The 18102-nt window shown below is 36.6% G+C and overlaps 1 protein-coding gene across 4 annotated transcripts in view; it reads left to right on the top strand.

Annotated features, from left to right (window-relative positions):
- The first annotated feature begins 203 nt into the window (after positions 1 to 203).
- Positions 204 to 18102, top strand: part of NAP1L1 (nucleosome assembly protein 1-like 1) — a 25087-nt gene continuing 7188 nt past the window's right edge. For 3 of the 4 annotated variants that reach the window (XM_009579552.1, XM_009579553.1, XM_009579550.1), the window contains exons 1-8: positions 8704 to 8734; positions 9452 to 9540; positions 12113 to 12215; positions 15392 to 15533; positions 15991 to 16071; positions 16315 to 16443; positions 17000 to 17071; positions 17736 to 17875. In XM_009579552.1, coding sequence (XP_009577847.1) covers positions 8718 to 8734; positions 9452 to 9540; positions 12113 to 12215; positions 15392 to 15533; positions 15991 to 16071; positions 16315 to 16443; positions 17000 to 17071; positions 17736 to 17875 — 773 coding nt within the window. In that variant the 5' untranslated portion in view covers positions 8704 to 8717. Of the gene's footprint in view, positions 218 to 8703; positions 8735 to 9451; positions 9541 to 12112; positions 12216 to 15391; positions 15534 to 15990; positions 16072 to 16314; positions 16444 to 16999; positions 17072 to 17735; positions 17876 to 18102 lie in introns of those variants that run through there. The other variant, XM_009579551.1, reaches the window with a different exon arrangement.

Below are 18102 nucleotides of genomic sequence, written 5' to 3'. Positions count from 1 at the left end.
TTGCTAAATGTATTTTAGGAATTTCAGTGGCTTCTTGGGGGGTGAATGAATTTACAATATTGCATTCATCAGATGTTCCAGCAAAAAACACGCTTTTGAAACCTGTACACATTTTTCAGTGGTTTATTTTAGTTTTCTTTTCAGATAAGGATGTTTAGATGTTTTTTTAAGTCAAATTGGATAAAAATGTCAATGCTGCAGTGTGTGAGTCTTGCAGGTAGCAGCGTAACTGACAATATGGTTGTGTGTAATTATGTGGCAATCTCAGTAGTCAACTGATACTTTCCTTTCCTTGTTTGATGTTGCGGCATGCACAAGTTGATCTACCTGAAGTACTTTGTTAAAACACAATTTTTGTATTACTTCGATACTTTTTAACAAACTGAATACTTGTACGAATATGAACTGTATAGAGAAATACTCTTTTAGGAAGTTTTAAATCTCTCTTTATATATGAAGATTTTGATTTCAGCCCTTTAGGATGGCTGCTGTGTTCCCATTATCAGTGATGAAAAGGAGAAACTGCAACAAGCTATACTGATTAGTTTGTTTAAAAAAAAAAAATCCTTATTTAGGTTTTTCAGATTTGAATTTAAATTTCTGGATTACTTTTCTAATAATGAAAGATTGTTCTAAATAGAAATTGTTAGGTTTTCTGCTACAGAATCTTGGCATCCAGAACAAAGGCCACATTGTGTGTTAATTACCCTATTTTTAGAACATGATCAGGGAGCTCAGATCAGGAGCAGAGACAAACATGCAGATATAATTCAGTCCTGATTTTAAATTGTAATTCTGTAGTCCATTTCCTTCTCCTTATGGAGACTCTTGTTTGCTGCAAGAGTAAACAGGCACTACCTAAAATTCAATGAAAATGCTATAAAATAGAGGAGTTCAGTATTTGTTGACTGAATCTTCATTTCCTGATTTAAAAATTAGTTAAGGGGAAAGCTCTAAAAAGTGTTTCCACATGAATGAAAGCAAGCCCTGCAGTTACTAATAACTGAATTAGTTATATATATGATCATTCTGTTTTGTTTTGAAGAATTTGAGTTTTTCCCACGATGTAACTGGTGTTCTCATGCAAGTTGTAGAGCACTTTAAAGTTGAAATGTGGAAAATCTGTGTTTTCATGCCATAACATGTATTGTGCAGAGGCCTGCAAGCACCAGTGAAATAATTGCATTGGCAAATGGCCGAAGTTGGTGCCCTTACCTCAGGAGTTACTAGGAAAAGCAAAAAATACCACTTGAAGTGGAGAGAGCAGACAGTTTCAATTAATTGTGTTGTGTTACTTAGAATCATAGAATCATAGAATCATTAAGGTTGGAAAAGACCTCTAAAGATCATCAAGTCCAACCGTTAACCCAACACCACCATGCCCACTAAACCATGTCCCTAAATTGGTTCAGCATTAACTTGGTTCAGCATTAACATGATTTAGTGTTTTTATTCTCTACAGCCAGATTCTGAATTTTGCCATGTTATCACAAGGTAAGATGTAGCATACAGTTTCACAGTAACTTCAAACTTTCCTAACCCTATTCATGAGTTGTTATAAAAGGTATTCATCTGTGGCGCCCTCCGTCCCTTGACTCTGCTGTTACTCATGCAACTGCAGGTCTAGCCCTGTACAAAGAAATACCTAGCACTTTTTTTTTTAACTTTGCAGCCGTTCAGACATTGCTGATGAAAGGAAGGGGGTATACATAGCCAAGGAAGAACGATGACAAACTTTTCCAGCAGCATTTGCCAGTTATATTGGCTTTAGCTGTCTGGGAGATCGTTCAGCAGAGAAACTTGGTGTTCCCTTTATGAAGGGGGCATATCTCCCTTGTGATGATGTGAGTGCTTCCCATTGTGGTCAATTTAGCACTTGCATGTAGCTAAATGTTCTGAGTATGTTTTGTGAAACACCGCTACTCATCTGAATTTCTTATCCTTCTCTGCTTGGTCCAGAAGACCTTACTCAAGCTTCTGCTAAGGATTCCCATATATCACCATGCCAGTTAACATTTCTGCTGTTGACTGTGCATGTCTTTTGGACATAGTGGATGAGTTGGTGCTTGCACAATCAATTGTGACAAAACCGAAGGGTTTGTGTTACTGCAAGGGTCCAGTGGCACCTTCTTGTTACTGTATTGAGGAACCCAGATTCCTTGCTTCCATTGACCATTAGCTCCTCAGTGTCTTTATCAGACCTTTATATTAGTACTATCTCATTTATTATATCATACTCTTGTTTTTTGTGCTTGTATTTGGGCAGACAATCTTAATTATCTACTCTAGATTAGAAAATTTAAATTAATTTTGTCAATTTTTGCTCTCCTACATTATCAGAAATCTTTTGTTAACAAAAGAACTTTGAGGCACTAATAAAAGGAATTGTCTGTAGAGAGTTCAGCGGCTGATAATGTCTTTCATCAAATAGATGTGGTATCTTGATGTTCTAGCATAGGATTACCCTGCTCACTTAATTGAGATTGATTTTTTTTTTGACCTTCGGCTTTCCTAAGAAGGCATATTTTTTTCCATAATATGAATGATATAATCTGTTTGTAATATGTTGCTTATCTGCCACGTTAATGATAGACGCAATATCCCCTTGTTTAAAGACCAATTTCCATGCTAATGATAATAGATGTTTCATGAATTTGATCACATAAGTAAAAAGGAAACACTTGGTCTTCTGCTTGATTCCCTTTTGAAATGGCATTTTTTAATCTGATACATTATTCAATTGCTTCTTTTTGAAGAGGAGCTAAATGCTCTCCTAGTTACTACTGAACTGTGTGATCCTTTCTCATGTAACAATTTTCCTAGCTGGTGGTTGGTACTATAGCTTCTACTAAGAGTTGTGAAATGATTTATATGGTTTTTTAGGTCTTGGTACCAAAATATTTGAAGTGTGTAACTCTATGCCATGTACTGTGCACTTTTTAAACAATTCACCCATTTCTGACATTGAGGTGGGTGAAACTGCACTATGCAGAGCATCTGAGCTCTTTAAAGTTATAAACCTCTCTTAGTGGTTTAAGCAAACTACCTGAAACAATTATTTTGAACATTTACAGTCAAAGAGCATCTTGTGATGGATCTTTACACTACAACTTTAAATTTTGTTTTCTTTTTTTTTGATGCTCATTATGTAAAGAAAAATGTTACAAATTGCCCTCCTGGAATGCTAGGCAAGAACACCAGCTTGAAGTAACTTTCAGTGAATATAATCCTCTTGAGTTTCCCAGTCTGTAGTGAGAGTTGAACTTAGATGGTATGATGTCATTTGTCTGGCACCTTTGGTTTCTGCACACATTGCAAATAGCAGCTTACAGGACTTAACCCTAATTTTTTTTTATACAACTAGCTGTACTCCAGCTGGACCTCTCTTTTCATCACTGACATCTGACTTAGTCCACTTAGTTTATTATCTTATGTTGCGGCTTCTTAATCCCACATAGGGCTCATTTGTTTTAGGTATTTTCTGTTAATGTATTGCTTTCAGTTGCCCAAGACTTGCCAGAGACAGAAGGAGGCTGATATGCTATTCTACGGACAGGCTGACTTATTTGCAGTGCTCTGAGTTATTGACTACTGAGGAAATTAGTTTGGGCAAAAGGGTAGACGTCTTTTAAAGATGTGAGTAAACAAGGCTTGGCTGTAGCTTGGGTCCAGTATCCTCAAAAAGCCCATTTGTGTCCCTTGAACTGCTTGAGAAATTTCTTCTACTTGCTATTGCAAGCTAATTGTGTGAGCAATTCCTCTAGAGAAGGGGAAATGATGTTTCCTGAAAGGGGCGGAATGGGTACCATGCGTGGTGTGGTATCCACAGAGATGCTGAACAGCTGAGACCTGTTGGCGGCCTGCCAGCCTTAGGGCTCGTGCAAAAAAGCTGTTGTTTTGCTGCAGGAACTGTGTTTCAGGAATGTCTTGCCTCCTCAGCTGACTCCTAATTCACCTCGCCGTGATCCGTCTTCCTGAGGCCGAGCGGATGTCAGGGTAATCTAATACTGGCCTGCTTACTTGAGACACTTCCAGCTGACCTTCAGAAAGGAAAGGCTTCTCACCAGAGCGTTCGTGTCCTAGCTGTAACATGGCTGGCGCTGCTGTGCAAACTCAGACTGGTTTCTGTGTGGATAAGGGCAGACTGGGAAAAAAGGAGACTGAGAAGGGCTGAATATTTAGTTTGTTTTTCTGTCTTCACTTGAGCAAAATTACTTAGTGAAGAAACAATAACCCCTGAAAACTGAAAGCTTACTAATGGGTAACTTGAGGATGAACACGTGGCAATATCATTATTAGTTTCTGCATGTATCAAACTACATTTCTTAAGAAACACGACAGATTAAAGAGGTGAAGTATCCTTTAAACATTATGAAAATAGCAAATTTTCATACTGTTTTGGTAAGATTTAAGTTTTTAAGAGAGTTCTGGTAATTTTTAGTAATTCTACAGGATGCACTCAAAACTGTGGCTAAGTTTGTGCTGGATTAAGTACCCTAACCTTTCCATTTTGAAAAAGAACATGTTTCTTGTGATGGTAGGCAGGTTTGTAATTGAGCTTAAGCTACCTGTATGAAAGAAGTTTTAAACTTTAGCCTTTAGAAAACTTGCACTGTAGCTTGCTTTTCTGTGCTTCTGCTTCCTTTTTGTAGCATGAACTCCCTATGTGTTGTCCTTAAAGCCCTGCAAAGATAAGATAACTATTTCTTTTCCTGTGCGTATTTTTACAGTGAGCAGCAAAACATTGTAAGTGAAGCCTCTGGGCACCTCTGTATTTGACCATAATGCAGTGCTACTGACTGTAGCTGTTTAAGTAACAGGGAAATAACATATTTTACAAATAAGGAGGTTATTTGCCTGCTGGCTTTTGAACAGGGGAGGAGGCTACCCTTTACTGGTACTCCTAAGCCTTTTCTTGCAGTCAGGAAGCCTAGATTCTGGGTAGTATCTCAGCCCAAAGCAATCGCCTAGACACTGAGGCTTCAAGTAACACACCATCTGTAGCCAGGTTTGTTATAATCCTGCACTGACAACTGGTGAACTCATATCTCCTAGGGACCACTTCAAGGAGTGATACCAGTGAATGCTTCTTGCTGCTCACATGCCAAGGTGCAGCTGCTGTTCACAATCCTAAAGGCACCTATGAAACAAACTGGGAAGGACAGCTACGTCTTTCTTGTGGAAAGTGGAGTGATATGAGTACTATATCCAAAGATTTAGTTTTGGGGAGATACTGCAAAATAAATACTGCAGTGATGTGTTTTAGTGTTACTGATTGTGGTACATATTGTATCTGAAGCTCTGGATACTAGGCTGGGACTTTGTATTAGGCATTGTGCAAAAATAGTGGAGGCTGTTTGCTCTTAAGGAAGGCATTTTCTCAGTGCTTGTCTGCCTCTACAGTTTTTTTTACCAGTAGAACTGTGTTTGCAGAAAAGCTTATGGTTGTTTAAGTAAATTACAATAAACTAAATGTGATGCCACTATATATCCATGCTAGTAGGTTGTACAGATTACTCTAAATGTCTGTCAGCGTAGTTCTGTTGGCATAGTGCCTTGTAGCCTCCTCATACAAGAACAGTTGTCTAGAGCTGGCAGATGACAGTGTCGTGGCAAACAGTAGTGTCTCCTCAGTTTGAAGAACAACTCTTCCAACTGCAAATGTTCTGATATGAGTTGTGTGAAAAGCAGAGGGAAGATTAAAGGATGAGACACGAAAAAGACCGATGCAAGGAGAATAGGAAAAATGGGATGAGGCAGATAGGAATGCACCGGAGGGAGTCTCTGAAGTTGACAGCTGCTTGATACAGTCTATTTTAATTTCCAAAAAAATCTTTAAGAATGTTATTCAAAGTCTTTGAGTAAACTGGGCCATAGCTGGAAAACATACCGTGCTTGCATGGATTGTTTAAAAGCCAGGAAACAGAGTGAGTAACTGCTCGCTTGCAATGAGGAGAGAGAGGCAGATGCTGGACTTCCAAAGGCTTCTGTAATGAGATGAATGCCTTCAGCATGGTCATAAGTGATCTTGGAAAGAAGGATGAACAGTGAAAGGATGAAGGTTGCGGATGACAGGTAGTTGTTCAGAATGGTGAAAACAAGGGCTCACTGAGGAATTCCAGAACACAGAGACTGCTTGCTGGTGAAACTTCCTCTGCCACACTGTTGCCCAGTGTAGAAAAATCTGACTTAGTTCTGATCTCTGAGCTGAATGTTGCAATTCAGAAACAGGATTTTAGCACTTTGATACTTGAGTGATAACATCAGCTTACCTGCATGATTTCAGGAAAGATAAGGACTAGTTTATAAAATAATTATGATGATGTCAATTACCTGCACTTCGTGAGCCACTGTGTTTTTTCTGAATGTGATTGAAAGCTAGAAGAGTTTCTGGGGGAATTCTTCCCATGTCATTGCTTTTTTTTTCTAGGCATCTGCTAATGGCCACTGTTGGAGATGGGATAGATACTTCTTAGAGTTTTTAGGCATGGCTTGGTCATAGCCAATCTCATGTCCTCATTTAGAAAAAAAAAATTAAGTTAACTGTAGAAATCAGTGTCTTTCAGCAAACCTTTATCTAAGGTGTTTCAGCTGCTGTTTCATCTAGGCCACTGGCTTGATGAGGCCGCAGGGTTTGTTGTCACTGGTCACACCTTTGCTGAAAGAACTGCCTCTAGTTTTATGGAAAGTGAAGCTGTATTTGATGGGGAGAATGGAGAGAGGAAATGTTGCTCTCTGCAAGGAGCAATAACAGTTTGTGAATGTGATCACTGTCTGTCACATTTACATAAAAATGTGTGAAAGGCAGGATAACTGTGCACCTCGTGTTCTTTTGCACAGTGATACTAGCAGTCTCTTCCTTGAAAAGGTCCTGCAAGAAAAACAAATTAAGAGAAAATGTGTAAGGAAAAAATTGTGTATTTTGCATGGGTAAAATCTTTTGCAAATCAGAAATAATGCTAATTGTTATGTCACTAAAGAAATACGGAGACATTTAAATGTGAGTTGTAATTGTAGTATGTTTTCAGTTTCTATAGGTCTTCAGTCCATGCTATCTTTTGAGAATGGTATCCAGAGGAGACTCTTTGGAGTTGTTATGTAGGCAGCTTGCATCCATGTGTAAACGTGAAGTCACAAGACAAGCAAACGTGATCTGAATTTCGAGAAACTTAAAATGAATCAAAAATGTTACTGGAACTCCTCGATTTCTTACTGAGTTGTAAGATGTCCTTTGGTTTACAGCAGTGCTGCCATTCTATTGGATAGCAAATACTGTATTATCTTTCTGAAATAGATTGACAAGTAGTTGGTTCCCTAGGTTTTCTGCATAGTAGCGAATTGAACCTTTTTGATTGCGTGCGGTATCCGAAATACTTTATTGGTACTGTAAAGTTGTGGTCCTAAATGAAGACATCAGATAATTACTTCCCATGTAATTGTTGGGAAGTATGTATGACACCAGAAAAATATATTTTGATTATATCTACATAGAACGTAGGTGTTAAATTCTGAAGTTTAGATTCTAACGTGTCTCTTCATGTTGACAGTTAATGTCCTGATCCTACTGGGATTGTGCTCTTGTGTTACACACTTTGCACAGATCAAATGCAATTTTCGTTTTTTTTCCTAGAACACACACCTCCAACACTTTGACTAAAATTCTCATTGGAACGCATTATAAGGAGTTGAACTTCTTGAAAGAATCTTGAATTTGTTTAGCTTACTGGACAGCAGTAAGCTGCTGGGGACTCTAAAGCAGTGGTTTCCATGCTTCCTGGACCAGTGGATTATTCTTGGTACTTAGTGTCTCCTGGACCATTGGACCTAAGATGGCAATAATGGGACAGTGTTTTCTTGTGTGTAGTATTGTCTCTGACTTCAAGCTACCCAAAGCATCTTTTTGGAGTCTAGACTCCTAAGTACTGTTTTGCCGGTGGAAAATTGGTTGTAATCTTGTAATACATTTGAGAACATAAGTGCTTCATGGTATGCAAGATTTGCAATAGTCTTAACATATAATGTTTCTAGTTACTGTGTATGTGTTTATTATGATACTGAGATACTTAAGAAAATTCTGATCATTCAGGGCATGGAAATTAGTCATGTTAAATAGCTTGGCACCTTGGCATCAAATTTTTTTTTTAAAACATTGCGATTCTCTGGGTATTCTGAGGAACTACTTGGATTGGTTTTGTAATGCGGGGATTAAAAGTAAATCTACGAAAATGCATCTTTAGTTTTAAAAGAAACTGATTTAGCTGTAAGTATCCTCTGTCTGCAGTTACATGCTGGAAATGAGTAAACAGTTACCAAAAGGGTTCAGCACCCTTTTTGCTTCAGTTTTTCTCAGGTTATATTTTGATTTTATACTTAGGACTAGTTTTCAATCTGTGATATTAGTACAGTCCTATGATACAAAATGCAACATGGCATTTTGCTGGTACTTAAATTTGTGTGAGTGGATCTATTGGTTCTAAACCAGGACAAAGTTTTTCAGTATTTCTCTATGCTTTAGAGTGAGAGCTCAAAAAGTGCATGGGAGATATGCCACTCTTCAGACTATAATATGTATTTATCCTATTTCTTAAAGCTGGCATGGTTTGTATTTCTTTCCTTTTTAGTGTTACGGCATTTGCCTGTAGACCTTGTAAGTGAAGTCTAATGCTGCTGTTCTTACATTTTTGTTTTTTTTCTTCTAGGGTTTGAAATCTAGGAGAATGGCAGACATAGACAAGTAAGTAAAATCTGTAGGTTACTGAAGCTGTGACTGTGTCCTGTGCTGTACTTCAGATGGCTGTGATCTCCAGATACTTGATAGACAGAGTCTAGGTAGTGATCTTGGCACTGTGGCAAGATGTGAGTTTTATAGCATGTGGGAGAAAAGCTTGAGTTGCCCATGCCAAATGGGTTTGAGATCTTAATTGTAAGTAAATCTAAAACTGGGACAAGGCACTAGTCAACTTACTATGTTGGTTGGAATTCTGGAGGGGAAAAAACAATAGTACTGCCCATTACTATTGTTTCACTGTATGTAGTTTTTTTCTATACTTCAAATGCTCATATTTTGTGGCATTTGAAGTATAGTTTAGGTGAACGTACACTTAGTTCTCAAGGCCTGCACATCTTAACAAAGAGGATGTGTAGAGCAGAAGGAGGCTTTTGACTTGTTGATATGAGCAGGAGCTGAAGGAATTCTTTTGAAAAAAGGAATCTTAAAAATTCTGGAAAGCTGCTAGTTCTTTAAACTTTTCCGAGATTGATGAATGTGAAACTTGAATCTATGAAGACAAATTTGGCTTTGTTTGGCTATTACGACTTCTAGTTTGTCATAGATCAAAACTAATGCAACAATTTGCTTCTACCCACATGTTCTCTAACTTGAGCTCTTTGAGCTCGTGATAGTATTTTATAAAATTAACTACTTGATCCTGTTATTGAATATTCCTAATAGCAAAGAACAGTCTGAACTTGATCAACAGGATATGGAAGATGTTGAAGAAGTAGAAGAAGAAGAAACTGGTGAAGATGCCAACAGCAAAGGTAATGTTGAAAACAAGAGTTTCTAAGCAGCTGCATATGTGCTTTGTAATTAATGTGTTAAAAGGATTTTACTGCTTAAAATAATGGGAATTGGTAAAACATAACTACTGATGCACAACTGTATTTAAATACTGAAGCAAGGACTTTTTTTTCCTGGTTGTGCAATTTTTATTTGTTGTCTGCAGTCACTCATTTCAGTCATAGTTAGTACCAGTTCAGGCAGCACTGGCCACCTGTAAGGGTGTATAATTGGAAAAGAAAGTATTATTGTGGGTATGTGACTAGATTCTTTCAAAACTAACAACAGTTAAAAGCTTTTAAAATGTGAAGCTTTGTCTAGAAAAAAATCAGGTGCATATATGTCTGTGTGTGTGTCATTTTTTAGATCAGTTGCGTAGTAATCTGCTGCTGAGTTGTTTGATTGTGAACAGAACAAAAATCATGCTTAGTGTTACTCCACTTAAAATCAATAAATCCTTCTTTTTCTCCCTCAACAAAAAAACCTGAACATGTATCAGAATACTTGTTTTGTCTGTGCTGAACAGTCTTACTCATGCTTTGTAGTTAAACATTGGGGGCATAGATAGAATGTGAGGAGCAAGTAGCCAAAAGAGAAATAGTAATAATCTCTGCAATTAAATGATTTGGACTGCTGATAGTGCCAAATCATGTGATTGCTTGATTTGATTCAAGCAAATACTCTGTTTGAACAGAGTAATTACACTAAAGAAAAGTAGGATAATTTTGCTCAAGATAATGTTAGAGGCTTTGCTATATCTATTGAAAAAAGTGTTTTAAAAACTGGATTGCAAAATTCTAGGGAACACACTGGTCATCTGAAGAACAGCTTATAATAATTAAATGGTAAGTATTCAGGTGTTCCAAAGGAACCTAGAGATGAATAGTGTATATTTTTAGTGATTAATCCCAGCTATTGTAGATGAGGATCTGAGGGGAAATTATGCTATAGGAACCTTGGAGGGAAATTGGATTTTATAAATCAGAAACATGTTTCAGTAGTAGGGAAATGTGACACAGTATTAAGTAGTTCTTTTGCATCTGTAATTCTTGCTTGTCTAGTTTTGTAGAATTTTTCCTTAGGTTTTACTGATTTACTTTTTTAAATCTAGCTAATTCCACTTTTACATATGTCAAAGGTCCTTCTGTGGACACTAAGTAAAGCACTCATGCTTTTAGGAAAAACCTCTTTGAAGAAATAGTGTTCGTAGATCCAAGAACCTGCAAAACAGAATATGTGGTCAGATTTCAGTTTGAGGGGATGTGGCTGTTGGCATTGTCCTATCATGTGTATGATGTGTATACTGATTCGGTATTGAAGAATAACTGGCAACATACTCCAGTGGCACAAATGGGTAGGTTTTCAAGAGTATAGGAAAGACTAGATACCTTGACAGGAGGAGTAGTGTGGACTAATGTGAGGTAGTACCTTTAAGAAGTAATCACAGCTTCTACTGCTAAAATATAAACTGATTGCAATCATTATGGAGAAACAAGACTGCTTTTTTGGATGCCGCTTGAAACATAACTTTTCTTTCAAAGTGGAAGAGTATATTCACATGTGGTTATTGTAGTGAAGGGCATAGAAATGGAAAATGCTATGTTATTTCCAAGAGCTTTGTGTGTCAGGAATGATTCAAAAGCTTCACTCTAATTTGAAGGTGTCAGAAGAATGCTATATAAACCTAGTATCTTATAAGGAATGCAAAGTACTTGTTTGCCTATCTGTAGATGTTGAGGATAGCAGGAAGAAGGCAAAACAGCATGATAAAAATGATCATAAATTCTTATTAAAAAATACGAAGTTGTGAAATTCATTTCTGCAGGTTGAGGCACAGATTTTGAGCAGAAGTAAAAGGGTTGATGTTAATCTGGATAATGAGAACACTTAGGCTAGGAATTTGTGTGGTTTTTTAAATGTACTTCTACCTTGTAGTTTGAAACAGGTGTCCTATTTGGACAAAGTGCTTTCTAAAGATGATGTAGATGATAGACTTCAAGGACCTAGTACTGATATTCTGTAGTCAAGAATGTGTCAGACTATTCTAATGAATAATTTATTCTTTTGCAGGAAAAATTAGGTGAACATAGAGTTGTAAAGCAGTTTTAAATCCAGGTCTGAAACTGTCTTGTTTCTTTCCATTTACTTAAAATGGAATGAAAATCCCAATTCTGGGTTTTATTCCCTTCTTAAAGTAAAAGCACAAATTCTTCTACCTTGCCTTTCATTAATGAATTCAAAATAAAAGCAGTCAAGGCAAAACTGATGCTTTTAGAAGCATCATATAAAACCTTCCCTTCTAACAAAAAAAGCTCAGCTTGCTGAATAGTGGCTGTTTTAATCCAGGTGCTGCTTCTGTGTTCAGAATATGGTGGATTTGATCCATGCTTCCAAAATGGAGAGGTGTTTGAAATACTTCTTTGCCTACGTTTCTTTTTACAAGTGTATATATAGTAAACTTACTGCTCTTTTGTAGTATTTAAGTAACTGTTCTTTCAAGATTAGTCCAAAAGATGCACTTTGCACTTACGTAATTTTCTTTTTTTAATTTAGCTCGGCAGTTGACTGTACAGATGATGCAAAATCCTCAGATTCTTGCAGCCCTTCAGGAAAGACTTGATGGTCTGGTAGGAACATCTACAGGATATATAGAAAGGTACAGTATTTGTTCAGTATGAGCAGAATGGTATAAATGGTTCTTTTGCTTTCTGAACAGTATTGTCTGTAGGATTAGTAGCCATAAACCACTGTGCTGCCCAGATAGCAGGAAAACTAATATAGTCTGTCTGTAGTGCATCTCAGAATTAAAGAGTTTTTATTTGGGCTTTTATGAAGAAAAGAATGCTAAAATATTTGCAGTGGCTGACCCTATTCCCTGCAGTTACAATATGGCACACTTTTAAAGGATACTTTCCTGCTATTTGGAATGTCTTTTGTAGCTTTGCCTTAATCATGAAACATCAGTTATTTTAAGTATGGACAAATACTTGGAGACCCAGTGTCTCAATATAGTCATTTTTTGGTTAGAGTGTAACCAGGAGCTAATAAAATTAGGAACGTTGTATCAGTACTTCATGTGGTCTCCTTATGCATCAAAACTTGCAACAATCTCTTGCTAAAATTTTCTTTACTTGATCTGCGTTAACAGATAGAATATTCTGGCTCTCATGTAATTTCTGATTGTGTACAAACATTTCACCACATCCACTGGAATTGTCATAACTGTCTTGCTGTGATAGGGTCCTACATTGCTATTGACTTGAACTGGGGCAGCTACTGAGTAACAGGCATTGCTGCTGCTGCTACTCCTACTCATACCACTTCCCTCTTGTAGATGATAGCATGGAAGAAAAGCCCATTTAACTAACAGCCTTCCTTAATAAATACTGGCCCAAGAGAGAGCAGGAGTTACAGGGTACCCAGGTTCTTTCTCTTCTAAATACTGTACACTACAGGCTTTTTATACGCAATATTTTTCTTCTGTTTTTCAACAGATGTTAATTAACCTCTACTAATCTTTCAGGTCCTTGATCTAAGAAGTGAACAAAAGTGGTAACTTTGATTTACATGGCATTCTTCTAGTCAGCTGCTCTCTAAGATACTGTACCATTTCTTCATCAGTTCCAAGTACAGTAGTGCATTCTCTATCACAAAAGCATTGCAATTTTGCCATTGTTACCAAATGCTTACCTAACTTGCAGTACAAAAATAGCTGGAAAATGTGTGTAACTTGTTGCACTTTCTCAACGTATGCATGCTGACTTAACCATGCTTTACAAGTACCTCTTACGTGTCTTCCCAAATATTATTTTGAGCTTATTTATCTACAGAGTCTAGACACTGGCACAGAAGTTTTATCTGGGATCCTAAAAGCCTGTTATGTGGGCTGTTAAGGAACTAGATGCATAAGCTGGTAGGAAACTAAACAGGTTCCAGGAAAACATCTGTCTGCTCAAGCTTAGAATCTGCTAATTGCCTGACAGCTATCCAATAACTTACCTCTTCACCTGTGCCTGGCACAATAATTTTAATGAAACTTACTTTCATAGCATAGAATTTCCCTCATCTGCTTGCAGGAGGTTGTATTCTTGTGTAATTATAACACTTGGTAGTGGCTTCTATTCAGAGCAACAGGTTTTACTTGCTGCTGTTGTACTTATGCAGTCCAGTTCATACTTCTTGGTCTGTAAAAGCTGTCTCTTTCATGAAGCTACCTTTTTTTTTAAGTACAGAGTTTATAAAGGTAGTGGATGTACAAATTGTGAAATTTGAACTAGTTGGCATGGACTGTAACAAAATGTAGCTTTGACACATGCAAGAGATTCTAGATTCTTTAATAAAGGGGTTAAAATCTTTACTCTGACACACTGGAGTTGGACATGCTGCATGTATGGTACTACCTCTTAGAAATTTCAGTGTTTTTACATACAATTGCTAGGACCAATACTCTTAGTCTAAATATATGCATGTGGCATTAAGTGGGTGATTGTTGTATGACTTACCTGTGCGGTCGTATTAATTTTCTTCCTTAACATTTTTTCCCTGAACTAACTGAACTTGCTACTTAAGTTGTTGTTAGTTCTGATATTGTACTTGAAGATAAAATTATGATTAACTTGACTAACTTCTGGAAAAATGTCAGTGTGACAGGAATGTTGTCAACCCTTTATCAACATACGTGACTAAATTTAAGCTTTTTTTGGTAGTTCGTGTAGAAGATGTACTTTTGCCCAAATTGGAAGGTTAAGGGAAATCTTGATTTCTTGGTGGTCTGCATATTATTTTAGTAACCAGAAATAGTATATTCATGTAGAGCATAAAGCCATCAGGGAGAAGGGTTCTGCATTTTAAAGTGAACAAGGATGTTGAAACATGTGCTTGTCCTTCCTAATAGAGGTAAGATAGCTTTAATTAATGCAAACTTTCAGTGTTTAACTAAGCTAACGTATTCTTGGTTACTTCCTCTAACCTGAAGCTGGTCCTAACAATTAAAAGCAGTTGTTTACTACTGTGTTCTAAATAATGTGGCCCAACTGCTTAAATAAAATAAATATGGGAAGTTAACACAATAATCTGTAGCTATATGCTGGGATTTGGCCCACCTCACAGGCAATGGAGGCTGTCAGCAGTCTACCCCATAAATCTCACCAGTAACCTTGATGTCGGTAACTTTCTGTCCTAACAGTAAGTCTGTTTGCTATTTTACTAAAGTGAAACTAGTATTAAGGAGTTGTAGCTGTCAAGTATTTATAATGAGGATTGCATTAATTGCTTCCTTTTATACATGTATAATACAGTGGCTCATTTAGCAAAACAGTTCTGGCTCATTTTGGGAATGACAGTTAGTGTGTTAGAAGACAGTAGTACCAGCTGCTTTCCTGAGTGAAACAAAAATGTGAATTTTGAAGATTGACTTCCTTAGCGAAGTAATAATTCAATCGTCTTGAACTTTCTTTCATAAAACCAAGCCCGTTAGTGATTAGACCTTTCTTAATTCTGCTTAATCATATGAATTTACTATGCTGCTCATTGATAACGTAAAACTTGTTTTTAGTATGAAGTTTTATTGCACAAGTTTGTCTCAGTTGATCCAGGTGTTTGGAATACTCTGGTTCTAATTCAGGTTAAGCCTCAGTTTAAGAGCCTGTGCTAACAGTTTCAATCCGCATGGTACAGTGGGTCATAGTTTTGATTTGTTCAGCTTTCTAAAGCTTGAAGTAGAGTGTAAAATCTGTTTTGATGCAAGTTGGTTATTAAGAGGGCTGGTTAAGGAGGGGTCAACATGTGCTTAGCATGCAATGTTAGTAACAGTTTTGTCACTGAATCTTTCAGCTTGCCTAAAGTTGTTAAAAGACGTGTGAATGCTCTCAAGAATCTTCAAGTTCAGTGTGCACAGATAGAAGCAAAGTTCTATGAGGAAGTTCACGAGCTGGAAAGAAAGTATGCTGCTCTCTATCAGCCCTTATTTGACAAGGTATTTTAATGCTAATCTGATTTGTACTTATAAGCTTTAGCTAAAACAAGGAACATAAACTGAAAGCTTATGCATGTTCTGAATTATTTTGGCCTTGTATGTGCCCATTCAATTCAACTGACACCATTTTACTATCCATGTGAATATCAACTAAGATGAAGGGGGAGAAAGGTTCAGTTTCTTCCATGGTTACCAATTTCACTTCAATATACCAGGCCTCATCTTGTTAATTGAGCACGTCAGATGATATGGTAACCTTTCTGGAACTTTGGTGCTTATATTAGTGTGTTGAAAAGCTCTAACTGCTGAATCGTCTTCTAGGGCCAGAAGAAGAAGTTTTGGTAAATAGTTAATGTATTACCAATTGTGTAACTTTAGGATTAGGAAATTATTGGTTACGGCATTGCTGGTTGCAAAGACTAGGAAATGTGAAAATATTCTTGGTTTAATCTTCCAGCGAAGTGAAATCATCAATGCAATTTATGAACCTACAGAGGAAGAATGTGAATGGAAAGCAGATGTCGAAGAAGAAATTTCAGTGAGTATCATAATCGGCTCTCATCAATATCTCAAGTTTTAGCATGACACAAGATTCAACACAGTAACTAAAGTTAAAAAAAAAAGTGGGTGCATAATGATTGCTTGCTTATAATAATTCATAATGATTGCTTAAAGCATGCACGTGAAATTTAATCTCTACTGGTATCAACATAAAACTGTTAACGAACCTTCTGGGCACTCTTTTAAAATTAAGAAAAACTAACATTTTAATTCTATCAAGGAGGAAATGAAAGAGAAAGCCAAGCTTGAAGAGGAAAAAAAGGATGAAGAAAAAGAAGACCCTAAAGGAATTCCTGAGTTTTGGCTGACAGTATTCAAGAACGTGGACTTGCTCAGTGATATGGTTCAGGTAGGTGGTCGTCCAGGCTTGTTTGAATTAAGTACTAATGCAACTTCGAGTGTCTTTTTTTTAAGAAAGGAGTACAAACAGTGCATTACTTCATGTGTCTGTTGGAGAGCAAAAATGGAACAAGTACTTGATGTCATCTGTGGTACTTAATTCAACTGAGAGCACAGAGCAGTCTAAAATACCTTCTTACTGTGCTGTCTATTTGTTGAACTTATTTTACTTATTTTACCTTACTAACACACTTTCTGTATTTATAGGAGTGTGTGTATGAGATGTGTATTAGATATTGCTAAAAACTACTTGGTGTTAGTATGGATTTAGGTTGTGTACTTGTCCTGATTTCAGCTGGGATAGAGTTAATTTTCTTCCACTGCAGTGGAAAGTGTATGGCCATTGTTGCCATCTGCTGGTCCCATTCATGAAAATGTTTCAGTGCTGTAAGAAGGTTCTTGTGTGTGAAACTGATTCTAAATATGGCTCTTTATCTCTGCAGGGTCTTAAATCTCTGTACAATTTAATGTTATGAAAATTGAATTAACTGTGTTTTTCTTTACAGGAACATGATGAACCTATCCTGAAACACTTAAAAGATATAAAAGTGAAATTTTCAGAAGTTGGACAGCCTATGGTTTGTTTAACCTATTTAACAAGATTACTTTTATGTTATCTTAAGACTTATTAGTTTATTAGTAGCACGGTCTGTGATAGCTAATTGTCTTATGGCAATCATGAGAAATATGCAGCTGCTTCTTGTCTTCTGAAAAACAGTACAAGGACTAATACTAGTCTTGCAGTACCATGTGAATGAATTTATACTTAATTTAACCTTCAAATTCTGATGAGTTAATAACTTGGCCTTAATATCTGATGACTAAATTTCACCTTTAAATTTTGATACCTTCAGGTACTTTTTGTATAACTGTTATAATTGGATATAATTTCCTTGCCAGAAATCAGATGGCTTGCTAAGTTTTAATATTTTAAATTTAGAAGTTCTCTCTATACGTGAGCACCAGAAAAGTTGTACACTGGGAGATCTTGTGTCATTACTGCAAGCAGTATATTAACTAATAAGCACAAGATCAACATGGTAAATGAAAACATTTGAAGATTTATTGTACAACTTGGGCAGCAAATTCTAGAATAAGTTACATATGTGCACCGTTTCAATTTTGGAGGAGATGGATATATTCCATTGCATGTGTATTTTTGGTTTTGGATTTTAGGTATGTAGAAGTTAAAGGTATGTGTTGATAAATTGCTAAAGTTGTTGCTCTGCAATTCTTTTTAAGAGTTTCACATTAGAATTTCATTTTGAACCAAATGACTACTTCACAAATGAAGTACTGACAAAGACATATAGAATGAGGTCAGAGCCAGATGATTCTGATCCCTTCTCCTTTGATGGACCGGAAATCATGGGTTGTACAGGGTAAGTGCTAATAAATAACTTTAAGGCAATGTAACAGTTTCCTCCTTAGCATTATCCAACTACAGATTTACAGCATCTTGGGAAGGTGCTGGAAAAGATATTGCCACCTAATAACTTGTAAACAGCGGGGTTTGACTTGAGTTTTTTTAGTGTTTTTCAGTAACTTCAATACGATATATAAAATTATGTATTTTATATTCTATAATTTGTAAGTATATATAATATAT

This window comes from Fulmarus glacialis, unplaced genomic scaffold (genome assembly GCF_000690835.1).
Source record: "Fulmarus glacialis isolate BGI_N327 unplaced genomic scaffold, ASM69083v1 scaffold48906, whole genome shotgun sequence".
In the NCBI taxonomy this organism is placed as follows: domain Eukaryota; kingdom Metazoa; phylum Chordata; class Aves; order Procellariiformes; family Procellariidae; genus Fulmarus; species Fulmarus glacialis.
The sequence above is the reverse complement of the archived record's forward strand: the minus strand, read 5'-3'. Positions and strand labels throughout refer to the sequence as shown.